This window comes from Molossus molossus, unplaced genomic scaffold (genome assembly GCF_014108415.1).
Source record: "Molossus molossus isolate mMolMol1 unplaced genomic scaffold, mMolMol1.p scaffold_m16_p_18, whole genome shotgun sequence".
Lineage (NCBI taxonomy): Eukaryota > Metazoa > Chordata > Mammalia > Chiroptera > Molossidae > Molossus > Molossus molossus.
This window is the reverse complement of record NW_023425353.1, coordinates 64,032,168-64,052,681: the sequence shown is the minus strand read 5'-3', so window position 1 is coordinate 64,052,681 and position 20,514 is coordinate 64,032,168. Positions and strand designations below refer to the sequence as shown.

Sequence of the window (20,514 nt, the reverse complement as noted above, 5' to 3'; positions counted from 1 at the left end):
ATAGTGGGTTCCCTTAGAGAAGGGCAGGTGTACAGGAACTAACAGGATAAGTGCCCGTGTTGGGCACCCAGCATTGCTCCATTAGGGAGCTGGCATCAACCCCCAACTTCTCAAGTCATTAAATTCTGAGTGCTGAGGGGTAATCGCCTTGGGGCATTCTTTCTCCAGTTTCCCCTGTGCGTGCACACCCTTGTCCTGTCTGAATAACCACACAACTGATACACTTCCATGTTTAATAAGCCACATCCTCAGTTGAGCCTGGGGTGGAATGTGAGACCCTATGTGGTGGTTGTCAGTGGGTAAATCATCATCCTGCCAGCCAGAAGGCAGCTCTGCAGTAAGTACCTGTGCAAGAACTCAGTGTAGTCCTACTTCTGGTGCACCTGCGTGCAAAGATCTAGGCAAAGGCTGCCAGATAGAAATGTGACATCTAACAGAGGGAGCAGGCAGAAGTACAGGGAAGGAGACAGGTCTAGGACCACACTAACTTTAGGAGCGGGTGTTTGCCACCCATACCTTTGGAAGTTCTCCTGGCTTATTTTGGACGGGGCTGGCCTGCCTAGCCTGTGGCTCTGCCCTCTTAAGTTGTTGGGAGCTGAGATGGTGATAGTGGGGAGGAGCTGAACATGTGGGCTCTCATCACGAAGCTCCTGTGGTTCCAGGTCAAGATGGGAAGTGTTGAGGCTGTAGGGCAGGGTAGGGCTGTTCTGCACTGACTGCTTAGAATCCTATGGGCACTTAAGTGGTGGGGGTGGGAAGTCACCCTGGGGCTCAGTCTGTTTCAGGTACCCAGCTTCCCTTCAAGAAGGATTGAGAAGAATATGAGTACTATACTTAGGTAAGATAGTTTCCATAGCTTGGCTCACACCTGGAGAGCTCTGGATGGGACAGGAAGGTGGGTGTTTGGTGCCTCCATGTCTGGATATTGCCAGCTGCCCCCTGCCTTATACATGAATGGCCAGCTAAGTAACCATAGAGTATAAGACTATGTCCAGGGCAAGATACCTGGCTCCCTGACAACACAGCAAAACCAAATTCAGTAAACCTAGGGCTTAGGGGAAAACAGACTTTCCCTACAAATCCCAGAGCTAGTCAACCTCAGGCGTGCTCTCAGAGGGACAGATCTCTAGGGGTCACATCCCAGGGGGATGGGAAGAGTGACAGGAAAAAGCCAAGAGGAAATGGACTGCTGGGCTTCCTAACCCAGAGGATTCTCCTAAACTGACCCCCGAGAGGAGGAGAATGCCTTCTCTAAGGCACCCAGATCAGGGTAGAGGCAAACTTGACTGGCTCAATGCTTGGGGCTGCTTGAGGAAATGCCAAGGGCAGTGGAGGCCCAACTCCACAAGCACTGGGGTACTCCCTACTCCCCAACCCTGATGCCCCTTGCAGTCATCCCTGGGGTCTGGGCAGCAGTAGAACCCAGTGTGGGAGCTGGCAGATGTCCCTGGAGACCCCTCTGCTGCCTTCCCTTATTCTCTGTGGGTTTTGAGAGGTTCATTTGCTGCTGTTTCCCTAAAAGTGATGGAGAGAAGAAAGAGGGGTTATTCTGCAGGCAGCACAACAGTCCCTGAGATTAGCTTTCTCTAGTTCCTTCTAGGGGCTGAGTGGAGCTCAGTAAGGCCACACTACAATCTAAAACTTTGCTGAGTTCCCACAGCCCACACCAGGCCCACCACCTTTCTCCTACAGACTCATTCTTCCTTGTGGTCCCTTCCTTCTGGTGGTACTACCATCCTTCCCCATTTGCCCAAGATAAAAAAAAACCAGGGCAGTGGTAGGTCTCCTAATTGGCATCTTGCACTCTCTAATTGGATCCCTCTACGTACTTGCCACAAGGCAGGCAGATAAAAAGGCACATTAGATTAGGCCATGGCCTAATTGTGGCTGAGTCCTTCAATAGCTACCAAAAGCGTAGGCTTTGCAGGTTCCTCCATACCTTCATATTTGAGCTCCAACATCACAGCCTTGTCTATTCCTCCAATATATCACCCTTGTTCTTGCCTCTGGGCCTGTTCTACCCATTCTCTTTACCTGTACACTTTAGCACCCGCCTGGCCTTTGCCCTCAGCTTAAGTGTCTCTATTGAGAGAATCCTCTGACCACCCTCATCCCTGCACTGCTGCCCTCCCTTGTCAAATCTCTGGCTCCCTCTATAAGCAGGGCCTGGGTTGTCCTTGTTCTCTGGTCCCTGCCATGTGGTAGGAGCTCAGAGATTAGCTGAAATAATGCCCTGATTAATGAGTTCATGTTTTACAGATGAGTAAGGCTGACCCTGATGAGGCCAGTCAGTGCACTAAGGACAGAGGCTCCCGCCTTTCCAACTGAGGGGCTTACAGAGGAGTGGAATCCAAGCGACTTGCCATTTCATCTCTGAAATTGTGAATAACACGGTCCACTCCACAGATTGCTGTGAGTCACTTGAAACCTGAGCTCTACTTGAAGATCCTGGAGCTTCCTGCAAAGGCTAAGCTGGAGGACTCCTGCCCTGAGAACTCCCCTCCTCAGTCCCCAGCACAGGAAGTGTCCCTCTGCCTGCCTAGCACGGGGTTGAGATGGTAACAGATGTACTCACCAAGAAGGGAAATGCGTGGAGCCATCAGGTGTGGATCCGTTCTGGCCGCCCAGACCTGGGGGCAGGAACACATCCAGAGCTGCAGCAGGCTAGGTTTGCGATCTGAGCAGGCATTAGCCCAGGTCAGGTTAGAGGCTAGTGGTATTTGGTGGATAGTCTGGTGGGGGACCTAAGGGCCTGGTGGTATTGTCTTATGAGGGTTCAAAATAAGAGTTCTAACGTGATGGGTGGACTAGCGGCGTTTGCATGAAATGCTATGTTGGCATGGGTCAGAATACAGCGTTAAGTTGTGAAACAGTTCTTAGGGGACCAACGGTAGTCTAAGGTGGTTCTGGGCAGCCCAACGGTCCGGTCCGGTGGGTGTGAGGGCGGTCAGTCCTCGGAGGTTGGTGGGGAGCCTCACCTGGGCGATGATACAGCCCGGTCACCGTGCTCCCGTAGAACCCCCACGCCAGCTGGATGCCCAGGAGACTTAACACCAACCACAGCAACAGCAGCTTGAAGAGGGTCACACGCATGTCCTGCGCCTCCCACTCCCGCAGGAACTCGCTGCCCAGGGCGCCCAGAGCACCCAGCACCGTGGCCGGGAGAACTTGCAAGGACTGCCCAGACCAAGACTCCGCCATGACTGATCCGGGCCCCACCCGGAGGGCTGTCACCGTAGCCCCCACTGCGCAGGCGTCTAGTCTTCCGGGAACCAAGCCCGTTAGGGCGCACGCGTAAACCTAGGCAAAAAGAGCCTAACTCGCCTGCGCGAAGAGTTGGCAGTTTGGGAGGAGTATTAAAACCGCGCACGCGCACTAGCCCCACCCTGCTTACTTAAAGGATGACTGATTCGAGGAGTACAAAATAGCAACCAGGTCTTTTATAGCCCCGGAGTTCCCGTGATGCCTCACGCGGCTACAATTATTGGTTAAGTGCCTTGCCTTTAGGGCGTGGACGCACCGCTGAGCAATCGTGGCTGAGCTGTGAGTGTGCGCGCGTGCGCGGGGCCGCGACTGAGGCCAGCTCGAGTCCGCTGGGCATACGGGGGCGCGCACGTCGCTCCCCGCCCTCCCGCCGCCGCCCGCCCTCGCTCGCTCGCGCTCCCCGCCCGCTGCCCGCCGCCCTCCGTCGGTTCTCTCGTTAGTCCGCCGCCTCCTCCTCAGCCACCCGCTCTAGTCTCCGAGCTTGCGACTCGCGGACGGCCGTCCTCGGCGCAGAGAGGCCGGAGTCGGAGCCGTCGCCTGAGGTGAGTGAGAGGGTTTCCTCCAAGCGCGCCCCGGGCCCGCCCGCCCGGCACTCTTCCGGCCGGCCGCCTGCCCGCCCGCCGCCCCGCCGCGGCCGCGCCCCACCTGCTGCTCTAGGCTGGCCGCCCCTGGACCCTGACCCTGACTCCGGGCCTGGGCCCCTTTCCCCGAAGCGGCGGCCCCGCCCGCGCAGTCCCCGGAAGCGCGCCCCGCGGCCTCCCGCGCCCCTTCCCCCGCCCGGCCAGGCCTGCTGGAGCCCCAGCCGCCCGCCCGCGGTCCCCGGTGCTTCCTCTCCCTCGGCCCGGCAGGGCGGGGGCTCCGAGCCGGGCGGTGCAGCCGGCCGCTACGAAGCGCGCGTGGCTGTCGGAGTTGAAATGGGAAAGAAACTCTTTACAACTCCATTTTGGCTTTTACATTTAATGTGAAACATGAATCACAGATTTACACTGGGTGAAGTCCAGTTGTGTCTGGGGTAGATTTTTTCTTAATTCAGTGTTTTTAGAGCTTGTGTAAGTAAAAGATAGTATTGAAATCTTAGGGGTTAGGATTCTTAAGTATTGCAAAGAAGGATATTGTCCGTTAAAAAATATTTTTTATGATTTACATAAACTATGCTTCGTCAAAATATTAATTTGCAATTTTGCTTAGTCTAAGTTACTACCTTGATTAGCAATCACCTAAACATTTGTCCTTAGTTACCAATTGGACCTAGTTACCGGTCGTCTTCATTATAGCACTATTTGCACTCAAATTGATTTGGTCAAAGTCATGTTGAGTAGTTTATGGTAGAAAATTGGCATCCTTTTAATCTCAGAGTTGGTTCCACTTGTGTTTTTTTTAATGGTCCTGATTAAAAAAATTTTTTTTACTTAATGATTTTGAGAGAGGTAGAGATACTGATTTGTTGTTTTACTTATCTATGCATTCATTAGTTGTTGGTGTACATATGGTCCCTTACTAGGGATCAGACCTGCAACCTTGGCTACCAGGATGACACTCTAACCAACCGGGGTACCCAGCCAGGGCCTGATTTAAAATTTTAACCTCTGTTGGTGACTTGTTTGATTCTTTGTGTGTTTAAGATAGTCTTTTGAAGTATCTTGCACGTGTGTAGTCTCATTATATTCCTCCTGCAAGATCTGAATGGGAAAAAAATTACATTAAAAAAAATTCTTCAATGTTGTATGTGGTGAGAAATTTTCAACCACTTAGTGCTACACACCCAAATGTGTAATGTGTATGTACACTTGCATGATTGTCACTTTTGACACGGCTAAATTGGTAGAGATACTGTTTTGAGTATTTGGCACAAGTGTCACTGTTTAGACTGGAATGTGCAAGACTAGCTCTTAATTGTAAAGGATCACTTAATGAAGGGTCTTTTTGAGAAAGCTTGAGAGTAGTCCATCTGCTTTTGTAGAGTGCTGGTGGCTTTTGGGGACATAAAATATATTAGATGGAACTTGCTTTGTGTCAAAGTGTAATCCTAGATTTAGAGCCTCTGTTCTCATAAAAATCTGCAGTCCAAGAAAGAAGAGAGTAGGAATGCGACTTTTTCATAGATCCTGAATTTTGGACCTGAAGGGAATCTTCGGGAATTTTACTCCAACTCCATTTGCACATGAGGAAATTAAGTTTCAGAGACGTAAAGTAAATTTCTCAAGTCATGTCTAGTCAGGTGCAGGCCACAACTATTTTCTCTGTAAGGGATTCTCCATGTACTACCAAACAGCTTGTGTAGAATCAGCTAAAATTCAGGATTTAACAACTTATTCCAGTTTTATTCTCCTTTTATGTATTGCTGATTTTATATATATTGGGAAAATCTAAAAAATTCATTTTTCTAACAAAGTTTAGTTCTTTAGCTAAAACACTCTCCTCTCTGTAACTGAGTTGTCCTGTAGCAGTTGATGGAAATAAATGAATAGACAAGGCCCATGCCTAGTACTAGCTTTATGTTTTGGGTCTGTTGAGGGGCCACCTTCTTCCACAGTGAGTCCCAGAATCCCCTGCTCCAAATCTAACATTATTATGAGGTCAGGCTAAGATGTTATCAGGCAACTTGTGCTCTTTTGAATACTGCTTTTAGGTAGGTCGGGGAGAAACTACATATATCATGTAGATAGTTACTTGTGTGTATAGTAGTGGTTTTGTTGGAGTATTTTTATGGTCCTGATTCCTTTTTTGTCAGTTAACTTTTTTGTCAGTTAACTTTTAAAAGTTTATCCTGGTCATGTGGGGGTGTAAGTTATTAGGAGAGTGAAAACAGGTAGATCTTCAGGTGTTTCCTGTCTATGGGGTGGAGTCCAAGCCATGACAGGAGGAGGAAGTGGGTTGCTACTTTGGGTCTTACTTGTCCTAGAACTGTGAGGTTTATGTTAAATTCTGTCAAAAGAAAGGCTGGTATTTCAACTTTTAAGAGAACTAACTTGGTCTTACTGGGCATCTATAGCCAGCACCTTTGGTTTAATTGTATTATGGCTACTAGTGATAATGATAAATGGTACATAATTGCTGGATTTTAGTCACATATACGTAGTTTTAAAAGGTCCCTAAGTATTTTGTCTTTCCTTACCACTTAGTTTATTCCTTTATGCACATAGCCAGTGGAACTCAGTTTGCCTGTACCTACACATTAATGTAACTAAATCTTAAATTTGTATTGATGTATCTTACTATATTCTCTGCTCTTTGGGGACATGCTCACTGTTAAGTATTTGTGAGATTAATACATTAACATTTCCAAAACAGTTTAAAGTTAGTAAATACTATAAAATTCCTATTTCAGGTGACTCTTTTATATTTATTCATTTATTTATTTATTTTTCAATCCTCACCTGAGGACATTTTTGCATTTATCTTCAGATATAGTGGGAGAGAGAGAAAGACAGACATTTTTGCATTTATCTTCAGATATAGTGGGAGAGAGAGAAAGACAGAAAGACACATAGACATGAGAGAGACACATCAAGTGGCTACCACCCACATGACCCCAATCGGGCCCGGGACAAACTGCAACTGAGGTACTGCCCTTAGTGGGAACCGAACCTGGGACTCTCTGGTCCGCAGCTGACGCTCTAACCGCTGAGCCAAACCAGTCAGGGCTCAGGTGACTCATTTATAATCTGTGGGACTGCAGTAATAAGTGAAGGCCTTGTATACTCATCATTATAATAGTCATGTGACTGAAAAATCAGATAGGCATTGAAGCTGCTCATTCTGGGTGTTAGTCTGCATTTATAGGTTCTTCATCCAGGTGATTCTGAGTACTTTTTTTTTTAATCCTCACTTGAGGACACTTTTTCACTTTTTACCCAGATTGGGAGAGAGAGAGAGAAACATGGACGTGAAAGAGACACATTGAGTGGCCACCTCCTGCAAGACCCAACCAGGGCCGGGGACAAACTACAAGCGAGGTACGTGCCCTTGGGAACTGAACCCAGGTCTCTCTGTACTGCAGGCCCATGCTCTAACCGCTGAGCGACACCAGCCAGGGCCTGAGTACTTTTTTTTTTTAAATCCTCACCTGAGGATATTTTTCCATTTATCTTCAGATGGGGGGGTGGGCATCCACGTGAGAGAGACATCGATTGGTTGCCTCCCACACTACCCTGACCAGGGCCAGGGCCTGACCCTCAACCAAGGTACATGCCTTTAACCAGAATCCAACCTGTGACTCTTTGGTCTGCGGGTGAACACTCTAACCACTGAGCCAAACTGGTCAGTGCCTGAATACGTTTTTATAGCTAGCAATCATCAAAATATGAGATGCACTCTGTTAAATTGTAGCCACTTTGTAGTTTATAATGAATTAAGCTTGATTTTTTTTTTTTTAATCCTCACCCGAGGACATTCTTTCGTTTTTTGTTCAGATAGAGTGGGAGGGAGGGAGGGAGGGAGAGAGACAGACAGACAGACAGACAGCGATGTGAAAGGGACACATTGAGTGGTTGCCACCTGCACGACCCAACCAGGGCCGGGGACAAACTGCAACTGAGGTACATGCCCTTAGCGGGAACCAAACCCGGATCTCTCTGGACCGCAGGCTGACGCTCCAACCACTGAGCCAAACCAGCCAGGATGAGCTTGATTTTTTTTCTTTATTGAATTTAGAGAGAGAGGAAGGGGGAGAGAGAGATAGAAACATGGATGAGAGAGAACATCGATTGGCTGCTTCCTGCATGTTCCCCACTGGGGATTGGGCCCATAATGTGGGCATGTGCCCTGACCGGGAATCGAACTGGCGACCTCTTGGTACATGGGTTGATGCTCAACCAGTGAGACACACCGGCTGGGCTTGATTTGTTTTATTAAGAGGGTGGGTAAATATGTTTAAGCATATTTATCATACTGTCTAATACTCAAGTGAAGGGAAAGAGGAGAAGGTAAGCAGTCAGTGAAATAGGTTTGGAGTAGAGTGAAGAGAACAGTGGGAGATAAAATGAAATTGAAGAGGTAGGCAGGGACCAGATCATGTAAGGCCTTTAGGACATGGGAAGTTCTTCATGTTTGTTCTGAGATGAGTAATTAGATTTTTTTCTTTTAGCACGGGGATGTTATGATCTGATGTTAAATAAGTGGCTAGAATTGTTCATCGAAAGTATGGGTAGATCTGACTTTAATCTAATACTGTTCATTTCTGACAAAAATACCAGAAGGGTTTCCTAATATTTATTTCCTTAACCTTTTTCTGAAACCATTGGTTTTTCTGACAGTTGCCTTTTGACCTGTAATTTTTCTGTAATGCTTGTAGTAAAAAGGAAATATAGTTTGATAAAGCAAGTCATTAAAGTGTTCATGGTAGTCTAGGTAGTAGGGATACAGGTGTTCACTGTAAAATTTTTTTAACTATGCTGTGTTTGAAAATTTTTATAATAAAAATGTTGGAAAATTAATTTACAAAGGATTTATCTGCTTTTGATATTTGCTTTTAAAAAGGCAACATGAATTTATAACGTCCAGAAAATAAGGTTGATTGTGTACATTATGTTAAGTGAAAGAGGCCAAGACTTGTATAAATGTGATAAGTTTTAATGGTATGTCAATTAAAAATTAAATTTTGCACTTGATATCTTTTATGTTTTTTTTTTATAGTGCCTTTCATCTGAGAAGTTCAAGGCATTTTATAGAACTTCTGTCACACAGGCGGAGGGTCTTGCAGCACAGTTATAAGGTATGTAAATAGAAGCCTCTTCTTTCATTCCCCTGTCCCCATGGAATAGAGATTATTATTATATATAGTATATTAATGTAAGCTCTAGGAAAATGTGGGTGTGTCACTATTAATGATTTTGTTCTCCACCAATCTTGAGATCTTTATCTTTTTCCATACGTTCCTCTTTGGTCTTATTTTTCTTTTAAAATCTTTTTCTTTATTGATTTGAGGGAGAGGGAGAGGGAGAAAGATAGAAACATCAGTGAGAAAGAACATCGATTAGCCGCCTCCTGCATGCCCCCCCCCGGCCCCCCCCGGATTTGGCCGACAACCTAGGCATGTGCCCTGACTTGAAATCGAAGTGGCAACCTCTTGGTGCATGGGTCGATGCTCAACCAGTGAGTTGCACTGGCTGGACTGGTCTTATTTTTCTACCTCTCCTTAAGATAATCCTCTAACTTCCTTTTTCTCTTCTATTCTAAAAAATATTTCTTCCTTAGATGAAGATATTTTTCCTGACTTCTTAATCTTTAAGGAGATGGACTCACCATATTACACACATACTTCTCTTACTTGTGGACCATTCCTCTCATTCTTCTGTTTTTCATGTTTAAGTTTTCATTTTCTGGATTGTGTAGTTTGGTCATCTTACAGTTTATCCACAGCTTGTGCTGTGGGTGTATCTAATTATCAATAGAAAGTGAACCAACTAGAGAATGAGAAACAGGACAATCATCCTTACCCAGCAATGATCCTGGCTTGAGAGGGAACAATGTTAACAGCAGGTGTAACAGCCCATCCAGCAGCTATTCCAAATATCTTAAACTGATTACAAATAAGGGAAATAGTATTTTAATTTAATGGACACCATGATAATGTTCTGGTCTGGTACCATTTCAACTACCTTTTATTTTCCTTGGGTTCAAGGGCACTCTAAGTGGAAAGATGATTTGTTAAGGTCATTCTCATTTAGTGAGATGGGCTACATGACAGTGAAAGCATTTGATGGTAGTAATTTTGGTTGGCTTTGAACTCCTCTTTGGTATGTGAGGAATGACCAAACTAGCTATGCTTTTTTTCATTATTCAGTCATTTAACAAGTAGTTTCTACTTAATAGCTACTTTATACCAGGCATTATTCCTGGGACACAGAAGAAAACAAAGAAGGTCCATGCCTTCAAGGAGTGTTTGTTTGTTTGTTTAGCTGACAAATGTCTTTATTCCTAAAAACATGAACATTTGGTATGGAACTGAAAAGTCTTTTAGTTTTGAATTATGCCATCTACTTTTTTTTTTTTTTTTAACCCTCACCTGAGGACACTTTTCCTTTTTTTTGTTTGTATAGAGTGGGAGGGAGAAAGAGGAAAAGAGAGAAACATCGATGTGAAAAGGACACATTGAGTGGCTGCCACCCACATAACCAACCAGGACCGGGGACAAACTGCAACCGAGGCACGCACCCTTAGCGGACACTGAACCCCCCGGGTCTCTCTGGACACAGGTTGACGCTCCAACCACCAAGCCAAACCAGCCAGGGCTACTTTTTTTTTAAATCCTCACCTGAAATTGGCCAGTATGGCTCATTGGTTGAGCCGACCCATGCACCAAGAGGTCACCGGTTCGATTCCTGGTCAGGGCACATGCCCAGGTTGTGGGCCAAATCCCCAGTGAGGGGCATGCAGGAGGCAGCCAATCAATGTTATCTCTCATCAATGTTTCTATCTCTCTCCTTCTCCCTTCCTCTCTAAAATCAATAAAGAAAGGAAAAAAAATTTTTTTTTTAAATAATCTCACCTGAGGATATTTTTTTAAAAAATTTAAGTTAGGTAGAGAGAGACACACACACATTGCCTCCTGCATGGCAACAACTGGGGCCAGGATCAGACCTGCAACCCAGGTATGTGCCCTTGCCCAGGAATCTACCCATGACCCTTTGGTCTGAGGGCCAATGCCCTAACTGCTGAGCCAAACCAAACTGACCAGGGTATTCTCTCTGTTTTTTTTAAATTTAATTTTACTTTTTTCTATACTTTTTATTTTTATTTACTTTTTTTTCTACTTTTCTCAGTATCACTGACAAGAAAAGGGAAAGCACATGAGATGTTAATAATCACAAAAGCATTAATAACCCTGCTTATGGAGGGTTTTCCCCACATTAAGACAAGAACAATAAATGTTTATCGGTCATTTCATTTTTATTTAAAAACTTTTTAAAAATTTAATTATGATTGGAATACAATATTAATATTATATTCGTTTCAGGTGTACAATATAATGATTTGGCATTTGTATACCTTACAGTGTGCTCATTAAGTCTAGTAAACTTATCACAACATTATTGATGATATTCCCCTTCACCTTTTTCACCCTTCCTACCATCCCCTTCCCCTCTGGTAACCACCAGTTTGGTCTGCTTCTATGAGTCTCGGGTTCGATTCTGGTCAAGGGCACGTACCTCAGTTGCATTTGGTCCCTGGCCCTGGTCAGGTCATGCAGGAGGCAACCCAATCGATGTGTCCCTCTCAGGTCGATGTTTTTTTTCTCACTCCCTCTCCTTCCCTCCCACTCTATTTGAAGATAAATAGAAAAATATTTAGGTGAGGATTAAAAATATATATAGGACCAGGCAATGTGGCTCAGTGGATTGAGTGTTGTCCCATGGATTGAGAGGTCCTGGTTCAATTCCCAGTCCGGGCACATTCTGGGGTTGCAGGCTTGATCCCCAGTAGGGGGTGTATAGGAGGCAGCTGATCAGTGTTTCTCTCTCATGTCTATGTTTCTATCTCACTGTCCTTTCCCCTCTCTCAAAAAATCAGTTAAAATTAAAAATAGAATTACTATGTGATTCAATAATTCCACTTCTGGGTATATATCCCAAAGAACTGAAAGCAGAACACAGATATCTCTTCCTCCCTCCTGCTCTGTCTGAAAATAAATGAAAAATATCCTTGGGTGAGGATTAAAAAACAAAACAAAACATATTCTTCCTATCCTAGAGCTCAGTCCTCCTTTCACAGTAGTGCTTCCTTGGAGCTTTAAGAATATTTTGAGAGTCCTGGCCAGTTTGGCTCAGCGGTTGAAGCATCAGCCCGCGGACCAGAGAGTCCCAGGTTCAGTTCCCACTAAGGGCATGTACCTTGGTTGCAGTTTGTCCCCGGCCCCGGTTGGGGTTGTGTGGGTGGCAATCAGTCGATGTGTTTCTCTCTCTCTCTCTCTCCCTCCCACTCTATCTGAACAAATAAATGGGAAAAAAAAATTTTTTTTTTAGAGCATAGGGTTTGATAAAGCACTTATATCAAACAATGCAAAAGGGGTAGAGCATGAAAAGTAAGTCTTTGTCACAGTTCAGTGTCCAAAGGTTCTCGCTTCAGAGAAAACGTGACTGTGTCTCGTGTATCCTAGAGATACAGTGTCTATATGTTTGTATTACATAGTTTTCCTTTTTTAGGTATAGACTTGCACACCATACTATTATGGATCTTATTCTTTTCCCTTAACAAGATTTTGGTGATTATTTGGCAAGCCATTTCAAACTTTTAAAGTATGGAAAATAGTTTAGCAGTTCCTTAGTTGCTAAACATAGAATTACCATATGATCCAGCAATTCTATTCCTAGATATATACCCAAAAGAATGGAAAACAGGTATTGACAAACATTTGTACATAAATGTTCATAACAGTACTATTCATAGCCAAAAGGTGGAAACAATCCAGATGCCCATCAACAGGTGGAATATTATTCAGCCATTTAAAAAATGAAGCACTGATACATGCTACAACATGGATGAACCTTGAAAGCATCATGCTAAGTAAAAGAAACCAGACACAAAAGACTACATAGTATACGATTTCATGTATGTGAAGTATCTATAATAGGTAAATCCATAAAGACAGAAAGCAAATTGGTGCTTGCCAGGTGCTGGGGGGAGTGGGAGCTGACTGCTTAGCAACTCTTTTCAACCTGTGGGTGGTGACCCCTTTAGGGATCGAACAACTCTTTCACAGGCATCGCCTAAGACATAACAGTAGCAAAATTACAGTTATGAAGTAGTAACAAAAATAATTTTATGGTTGGGGGTCACCTCAACATGAGGAACTGTATTAAAGGGTCACAGCATTAGGAAGGTTGAGAACCACTGGCTTAATGGATGTGGATTTTCTTTTGTGCTGATGAAAATGTTTTGAAACTACTAGGTAGTGTTGGTGGTTGCACAACATCGCTAATGTGCTAAATATTACTGAAATTGTATATTGTAAAAAGGTTAACTTCAGCCTGGCTGGTGAGGCTCAGTGGTTGAATGTTGACCCATGCACCAAGAGGTCGCCAGTTTGATTCCCAATTAGGGCACATGCCCAGGTTGTGGGCCCGATCCCCAGTGGAGGGCATGTAGGAGGCAGCCAGTTGATGTTCTCTCTCATCAATGTTTCTATTTCTCTCTTCCTCTCTCTAGATTCTAGAGTTTAGAATCAATAAAGAAAACAATTTTTTTTTTTAATGTATAGGCCCTTCCTGGCCAGTGTGTCCCAGTGGTTGAGCGTTGTCCCATGCATCAAGAGATTGCCAGTTCGATTCCAGGTTGGGTCACATGCCCAAGTTGTAGGCCAGATCCCCGGTCGGGCCATGCAGGAGGTGGCAGTCAATCAATGTTTCTCTTGCTCCCTCTACTTTCCTCTCTCTCTAAAATCAACAAAGGGGGGAAAATGTACAGGACCCACCCTGAAGAGTTTCAATCTTCTAATTGTGGAGCCTTGAGAGGAATAGTGATGTTTGTGCCAGATTGCATGGTGCCTGGCTGTGCATTATCATTGCTGAAACACTCCAACAGGTCATTAGATACCTTGGTGGGGCTACCTCTTAGTTCATTCTTCTCTCGTTGTGGGCAGTGTAGCAGAGAATTAGGCTGCACAAAGTTACATTCTGATTCTGTGCATCCATTTAAATGGTTGACTGTGGAATATTGACATTTTGAGATGGCTGATATGATGCCCAGAAGGTATGTTCCCTCAGGAGTGTTTCTTACCCTTCCCCCTCCCAAAGAATTTAAGTCTGGGTGAGTCTCACTTGACATTGGAAGCTTTGTCACTCTCCTCTTGCTTGCATTTGTGTGCCTCAGGCACACCACTCACTCTCCAAGGGCCCTTGAACTGGCATCAACCCCTGACAAATGCTTGATCAAGATAGCCAAATAATACAGTACCAGGCTCAAGCTCATTATGAACACATGGTAGTTTGGGCCCCTTTGCTAGAGGTTTCCTATGTAGTCCATAAATAAAATAAATGACTTTATGTTTTCAGTTTAATTTCCCACTGTTTAATAGTGTTTCCTGTGTGGCAGGAACAGTCCTGGGTGTGGGTGAACTTGGAGTTGATAGGACAGGTTTCTGCCCATAGCACTGAAACAGTATAAATACAGGGATTTTCTTCCTCTACTTAGTGAAGAGTATGTTTCCTATTTATTTAAGATGTATACTTTAACAAAGGGCAAAAAGCCAAGGAATTAAGGGTGTTGGAAAAGGGTATGTTTATGAAAGGGGTTACATTTCCTTTCGACCAAGTTTATTGAACAAAAATTTTAAGACTGGAGAAAAGACTGCATTTTGACCTTTTTTTGTCAGTTTTATAGTCCTGATAGCTTTACTTTAGGAGGATGTATTTATTATAGGGCAACTCTTATGGGATTCATGTGTATTTAGGAAAAGGAAGTGTGGCTCTTGTAGAAAAATTGAGATCTTAAACTACTGAAATAATATCATTATGTTCTTGATAACTAAAGCTTCTTTAAGCTTTAAAACTTGTTTTGTTTATATAGTGAATGTCTTCTTTTTTTTTTTCTGTCTGGGTTTTAAGCTTCCCTGTGCAATAATTGAGGTCTTTCCTCCTAAAGGATTTTTGAGGTCCATCTTTGGAGTCTGTTGTCCCACATTAGGACTGTGGCCTGGCCTGAATGACACTTTTCTCCCTCCCCATTTTATATTTCTGAGCCCAGTTTATAGGATTTTTTGTCTCCTACATTCTTTTCAAAGGTTGCACCTCTTCTCACCCAAGCATGTATTTTTCTAAATTACTATGAAGTGATCTACTGGCCAGTTAGAAATAAACAGTTGTCTAAAATAATAGCAAATGAGTTTAGAGCAGGGTTCTGTGTTTTAACACTTCTTGTTACAGATTATTGTAACTTCTGATTCTTGAACTATTAAAGTGTCCTAGGAGGTAGACTTACTACTAGTGTACTCAGCTGATCTTGTAACTGTTTTCCTTCTATCTGTTATTAAATTTGTATTTATTTTTTTTAAATCCTCACCTGAGGATATGTTTCCATTTATTTTCAGGTAGATTGGGAGGGAAGGGGAGAGAGAGAGAAACATTAATGTGAAAGAGACACATTGATTGATTGCCTCCTGCACGACCCTGACCAGGGCCAGGGACCGAACTACAATCGAACTACATGCCCTTGACCGAAATTGAACCCATGACTCTTTGGTCTGTGGTCCAGCGCTTAACTGCTGAGCCAAACCGGCCAGGGCTATTAGATTTTTCAATTGATTTTTAGAGGAAACATCCATGTGAGAGTGAAACATCCATTGGTTGCCTCTGGATATCGAACAGGCACCCCTTCTGTGCACCGGACATCACCCAAGCCACACAAAACAGGGCTGTTTTCTTTTTAAAATGTGTGTGCAGCACATTGGTTATATAAAGTTTTTTGGTTCCTGGAAATTTATTTTTTTAAATTTGTGTTTCTTGGACAGATATGATTACACAAATGGAGTTTGGCAGGAAGAACTTTGGAGGAGTGTGATGAGTGGGGAAGAGAGAAATGTTAGGTGCTGGGGGAGTTCCTAAGGGGCCTAATCTAAGTTGGCAGCTTAGGGAAGGCCTTAGAAAAAGAATTGGCCAGTGGTTAGAGCGTCGACCTGCAGTCCTGAGAGACCTGGGTTCAGTTACCGCTAAGGGCACGTACCTCGGTTGCAGTTTGTCCCCGGCCCTGGTCGGTTGTGCGGGGTAGCAGCCACTCGATGTGTTCCTTTCACATCGATGTTTCTCTCTCTCTCTTTCTCTCTGTTCCTCTCTCTCCCTCCCACTCTACCTGAACAAAAAAATGGGAAAATGTCCTCGAGTGAGGATAAAAAAAAGGAAAAGAGAAAGAGTAACTTAGCCTTAAGTATGAGGTTTTATTTAGTGGGTGAGGGAAGGGTAGACCAGGGCGCATTCAGGTCAGAGGAAAGAAGGAAGTAATCATGGCTTAATAACCTGAGTTATAGAATATTATTTTATTGTTTTGGCTGAGGGTGGTTGTATGCTTTGGGTTTTATAATTTCATGTCAGTGTCTTGTGATTTAGTTATTTTCTTACCTGCAATATGACATTTTGTATCCAGATTTCATCCAAAATATTTTTTGCACTTCTTATATCGACAGTACTACCTCCCACAGAAACTAACATTGACAAAACCTAGGGTTGGGTGGAAATTTTTATGTACACTAGGATCATTCTTATTAATGAAATTCATAGGACTTTTATGTGTCTTAGGATTTCCTTGTTTCCCTGGCTGGTTTGGCTCAGCAGTTAGAGTGTTGGCCTGCGGACTGGGCAGTGCTGGGTTTGATTCCTGCTAAGGGCATGTACCTCAGTTGCAGTTCATCTCTGGCCCTGGTTGGGGTTGTGTGGGTGGCAACCAATCAATGTCTCTCTCACTTCGATGTTTCTCTCTCTTCCCTCTCTCTCTCCGAAGATAAATGCAAAAAGAAAAAATATATCCTCGGGTGAGGATACATAAAGTTTTTTTTTCCTCGTTTAGTTTCCAAAAGACTAAACAACTTTTACTTCTGTAATAGTCATCTGTACAATAATGGTTTATAACAACTTATTTGGAGAGAGAAATAAACAAAATTTTCAACTGGATTACATAATTGAGGTTTATGGATGTCAACAGGATAAGTCTTATGAACTCAGTTCCTAATCTGTGTGTCCGCTGTGTTTAAAGTAATAAATGCTGGAAAAAAAGTAAAAGTTAAGTCATGTCTAAAGCTATGCTATAGTAAATATTTTTATTTCATGGATGATTGAGAAATGATGGAAAGCTTGTGGTACTCAACACTGTTTCTTTTGTATAATTAGTTCCTTTGAAGAATTATGAAGTAAAATTATAACTATCTCAAGTATGCTGAATTAGTCATTTTTAAAGCTGTGATTATTTTATCTGTATGGAAATTTATTCATTGTCTTTCCAAAATACTGTAAAGATCTTGATCCAGCAGAAGCAGCATAGTTATTGTCAAATTATTTTTACTTCTGTTTTTGACTGCGGAACTGTTTTGTGTTTGCTGATAATGAATGTTTGGCTAATAAATGTCTGTATAATGCATTCATTATAACCTGTTAGCACTATTTCAAACATCTTTGGTGACTCCTTATCTGCCAAAAATAAGCTAAAAATAGTGCATAGAAGCAGATTTATGGTGTGTCTAAGAAACTAAGTATTGCAAAACATGTAGTTCCTAAGTAAGTTATGAAAGTTATTCAGCTAAAAAAGAAAAAGAACGCCCTAAAAATGAAAAATAATTCAGCTAATTTAGGTTATGGAATTCAAACTATTGTCAGTCCTGCAGTTTAAGCACACTATACAACCCCTAACTCACCTAATTTAAAGACTATTTTGTTTTAATTTTCCAAGAGAAACAATAGGAAGGGTCTCAGTCCACTTCTCTGAGATAACAGCATGGTTATGAGTCATGGAAAAATCAGACTTGAGGGCATTGGAAAACGTGCTTTAAAAGTACCGAGAGAGCCCAACCGGTGTGGCTCAGTGGTTGAGCTTCGACCCATGCACCAAAAGGTCACCGGTTCGATTCCCAGTCAGGGCACATGCCCAGGTTGTGGGCCAAAAACCCCAGTGGGGGGCGTGCAGGCGGCGGCCAGTCGATGTTCTTTCTCATTGATGTTTCTGTCTCTCTTTTGCTCTCCTTTCCTCTCTCTCTAAAATCAATAAAGGAAAAAAAGTACCAAGAGGGTTGTATGTTTATAAAACAAATTGGCAATGGATTAAGGCTTTTTATAACTGCCATTCAGAAAGTTCTGAAAATCACAAACTCATTTGATGTCAAAACCTTAACTGATGAGGTTGTTTAGTGTTTATCCTACTTAGTGTAAATATTCACTTATTTCACTGAAGAACTGTTAACCTATTGGGTGTGTTAGAGAACATTTGGCATTTGCACTATATTACTTTTCGGCATTTAGAAACTCTTGACCCCAAGAATTGTGGGCCTGTGGTTCTGGGCAGTGAAAGGTAAGATTAAGAATATTAAGAGAGTGTGTGTGTGTTTGTGTATACACATACATATATACACACACACACACACACACATACATACGTGTGTGTGTGTATATATAATTAACAAGAAAGAAGAGGGTGGGATGTGGTATGCATAGGACATTTACTTTGGAAAAATAATCAGTTGCTAGACTGGTAAAGTTTTATTTTAGGAAAAACAACATTCTTTTAAGATCAAGCCATATTATAAACTGGTTTTCAAATTCTGAACAGTTGAAATTTGAAAGGAGAGAGTTGCTGTTTGTCCAAATAATAATAATAAACTATTTTTTAAAATCCTCACCCAAGGATATTTTTCTATTTATCTTCAGATAGAGGCCGGGGGGGGGGGGAGGGGGGAAACATCGACATGAGAGGGACACCTGCTGGTTGCCTCCTGTACAACCCTGACCAGGGCCAGGACCAAACCGCAACCTAGGTACGTACCCTTGACTGGAATCGAACCCACGACTCTTTGGTCCGCGGGCCGACACTCTTAATCGCTGATCCAAACTGGCCTGGGTGACAAACATTTATGGAACACTGACCTATTTTCAGTTTATGTAAGCTGTTTTGTGTAATATTTTAATCTATACTCTTTTTGTGTAATATCTTATTTAATCTTTATACCAACCCTCTCCAGAAGGTTCCATCTTCCACCTGAACAGATAAGAACTGGTTGTAAAGGGGCACAAAACTAGGAAGTGATAGAGCCCAGATAACTCTGTTAGGGTAGCTCCTTAACCACTACTGTAAACAACTTTCTTCTACTCTATTGCCACCAATACTGAAATTTCTTTTTTTTTTTTTTTTTTATCATCCTCACCCGAGGACATCTTTCGATATTTTGTTCAGATAGAGTGAGAGGGAGAGAGAGAGAGAGAAGCATCGACGTGAAAGCGACACATCGAGTGGCTGCCACCCACACGACCCAACCAGGGCTGGGGACAAACTGCAACCAAGGTACATGCCCTTAGCGGGAACCGAACCCAGGTCTCTCCGGACCGCAGGCTGACGCTCTAACCGCTGAGCCAAACCGGCCAGGGCAATAACTGAAATTTCTAGTAGAACATTTTACTTGGACTAGTCGACCTGAGACCTATTCATGTACTGAATATTTATAATTTTATTGTGTAGTCCATATGGTAGATGCTGAATGCTAATGAGGCGTACCCAGAATGGGACTCAGATTTTGAAAACCAAATGTAATATTTGGTCAAGTAATGGTGGTGGTAGTGTTTTGGGTGGGGAGGGGCGGTGGATAAGAACCACCTGGAACTCTGAGAACTTGTGTCAGTCAGCTGGTCCCTTTCAGAATTTGTGGATGGGACAGGGATTGTAGTGCAAGGGATTACATCTTCCTCCAACCACAGTGAATAATCATGATTATTCACAAGGTAAGATAACAGTGATGCACGATTTTTAGGCTTTTTCTCTTCTGCTTGGGAACACTTACTACAGCACAAGAGAGAAATGCCATTAGGCTTTTAAAAACTTTTGGCCTCACCCAGCCGTTGTGGTTCAGTAGATTGAGCCTTGTCCCATGGGCTGAGAGGTCCTGGTTTGATTCCTGGTCAGAGCACATGCCTGAATTTTGAGCTCGATCCCCTGTTGGGAGCGTGCAGGAGGCAGCCTGTCAATGCTTCTCTCTCACATGGATGTGTCTTTCTCCCTTTTTCTTTCTCTCTGAAAAAAAACAACAACAAACACACACTTAAAATTCACCTGGAAAAAAAACTTTTGGCCTTAAAAGTTACTAGCTAGATTGGGAAAAGTTTCATTTTAGGAAAACTAGTATATTCAGGTAACCTTGAATCTTCTGATTTATGGGAAAAATTTATTATTTTCAATCTTCAATACTTTAGCTGTTAGTAACGTTATTTTTTTAATGTTTTTAGTGATTTTTATGGAGAGATAGAAACATCAATCAGCTGCCACTTGCATGCCCCCCACTGGGGATCAAGCCCGTAACCCAGGCATGTACCCTGACCAGGAATCAAACCGATGACCTCTGGTGCATGGTTCGACACTCAGCCATTAAGCCACACTGGCCAGGCTATAACAAATTCTTTTTGATCCCCATAATGAATCTCTCTCTCTCTTTTTTTTTTTTGGTACACACCCCTAGCGACCCAGGGTCCGTAGGCCGACACCCCAAACGCTGAGCCAAACCGGCCAGGGCTAAATCTCTTCATCATGGTTGAAAATTGCTGCTCTCTAAAATACTGCAGGAGTGCTAGT

At 43.3% G+C, this 20,514-nt stretch overlaps 2 protein-coding genes across 2 annotated transcripts in view; one reads left to right on the top strand and one right to left on the bottom strand.

The window, feature by feature from the left end:
* Positions 1-219: 219 nt before the first annotated feature.
* Positions 220-3,394, bottom strand: TCTA (T cell leukemia translocation altered). Its single transcript, XM_036266243.1, has 3 exons — positions 2,979-3,394; positions 2,576-2,630; positions 220-1,515 (listed from the first exon to the last, which is right to left on the bottom strand). Exons 1-3 carry the CDS (start codon positions 3,199-3,201, stop codon positions 1,473-1,475), a joined length of 321 nt encoding a protein of 106 aa, XP_036122136.1. The 5' UTR covers positions 3,202-3,394; the 3' UTR covers positions 220-1,472.
* Positions 3,395-3,651: 257 nt separating this feature from the next.
* Positions 3,652-20,514, top strand: part of RHOA (ras homolog family member A) — a 56,900-nt gene continuing 40,037 nt past the window's right edge. The window contains exons 1-2 of the mRNA XM_036266241.1: positions 3,652-3,806; positions 8,899-8,977. The gene's annotated coding sequence lies outside the window, so the exon portion shown is untranslated. The remainder of the gene's footprint in view (positions 3,807-8,898; positions 8,978-20,514) is intronic.

Bases quoted from the DNA above. Each gene is read 5' to 3' on its own strand.
- TCTA (XM_036266243.1), bottom strand. From the start codon at position 3,201: ATGGCGGAGTCTTGGTCTGGGCAGTCCTTGCAAGTTCTCCCGGCCACG. The intron at 2,631-2,978 runs GTGAGGCTCCCC...TCCTGCCCCCAG, and splicing joins CGGGCTGTATCATCGCCCAG to GTCTGGGCGGCCAGAACGGA. The intron at 1,516-2,575 runs GTGAGTACATCT...CATCACTTTTAG, and splicing joins TCCACGCATTTCCCTTCTTG to GGAAACAGCAGCAAATGAAC.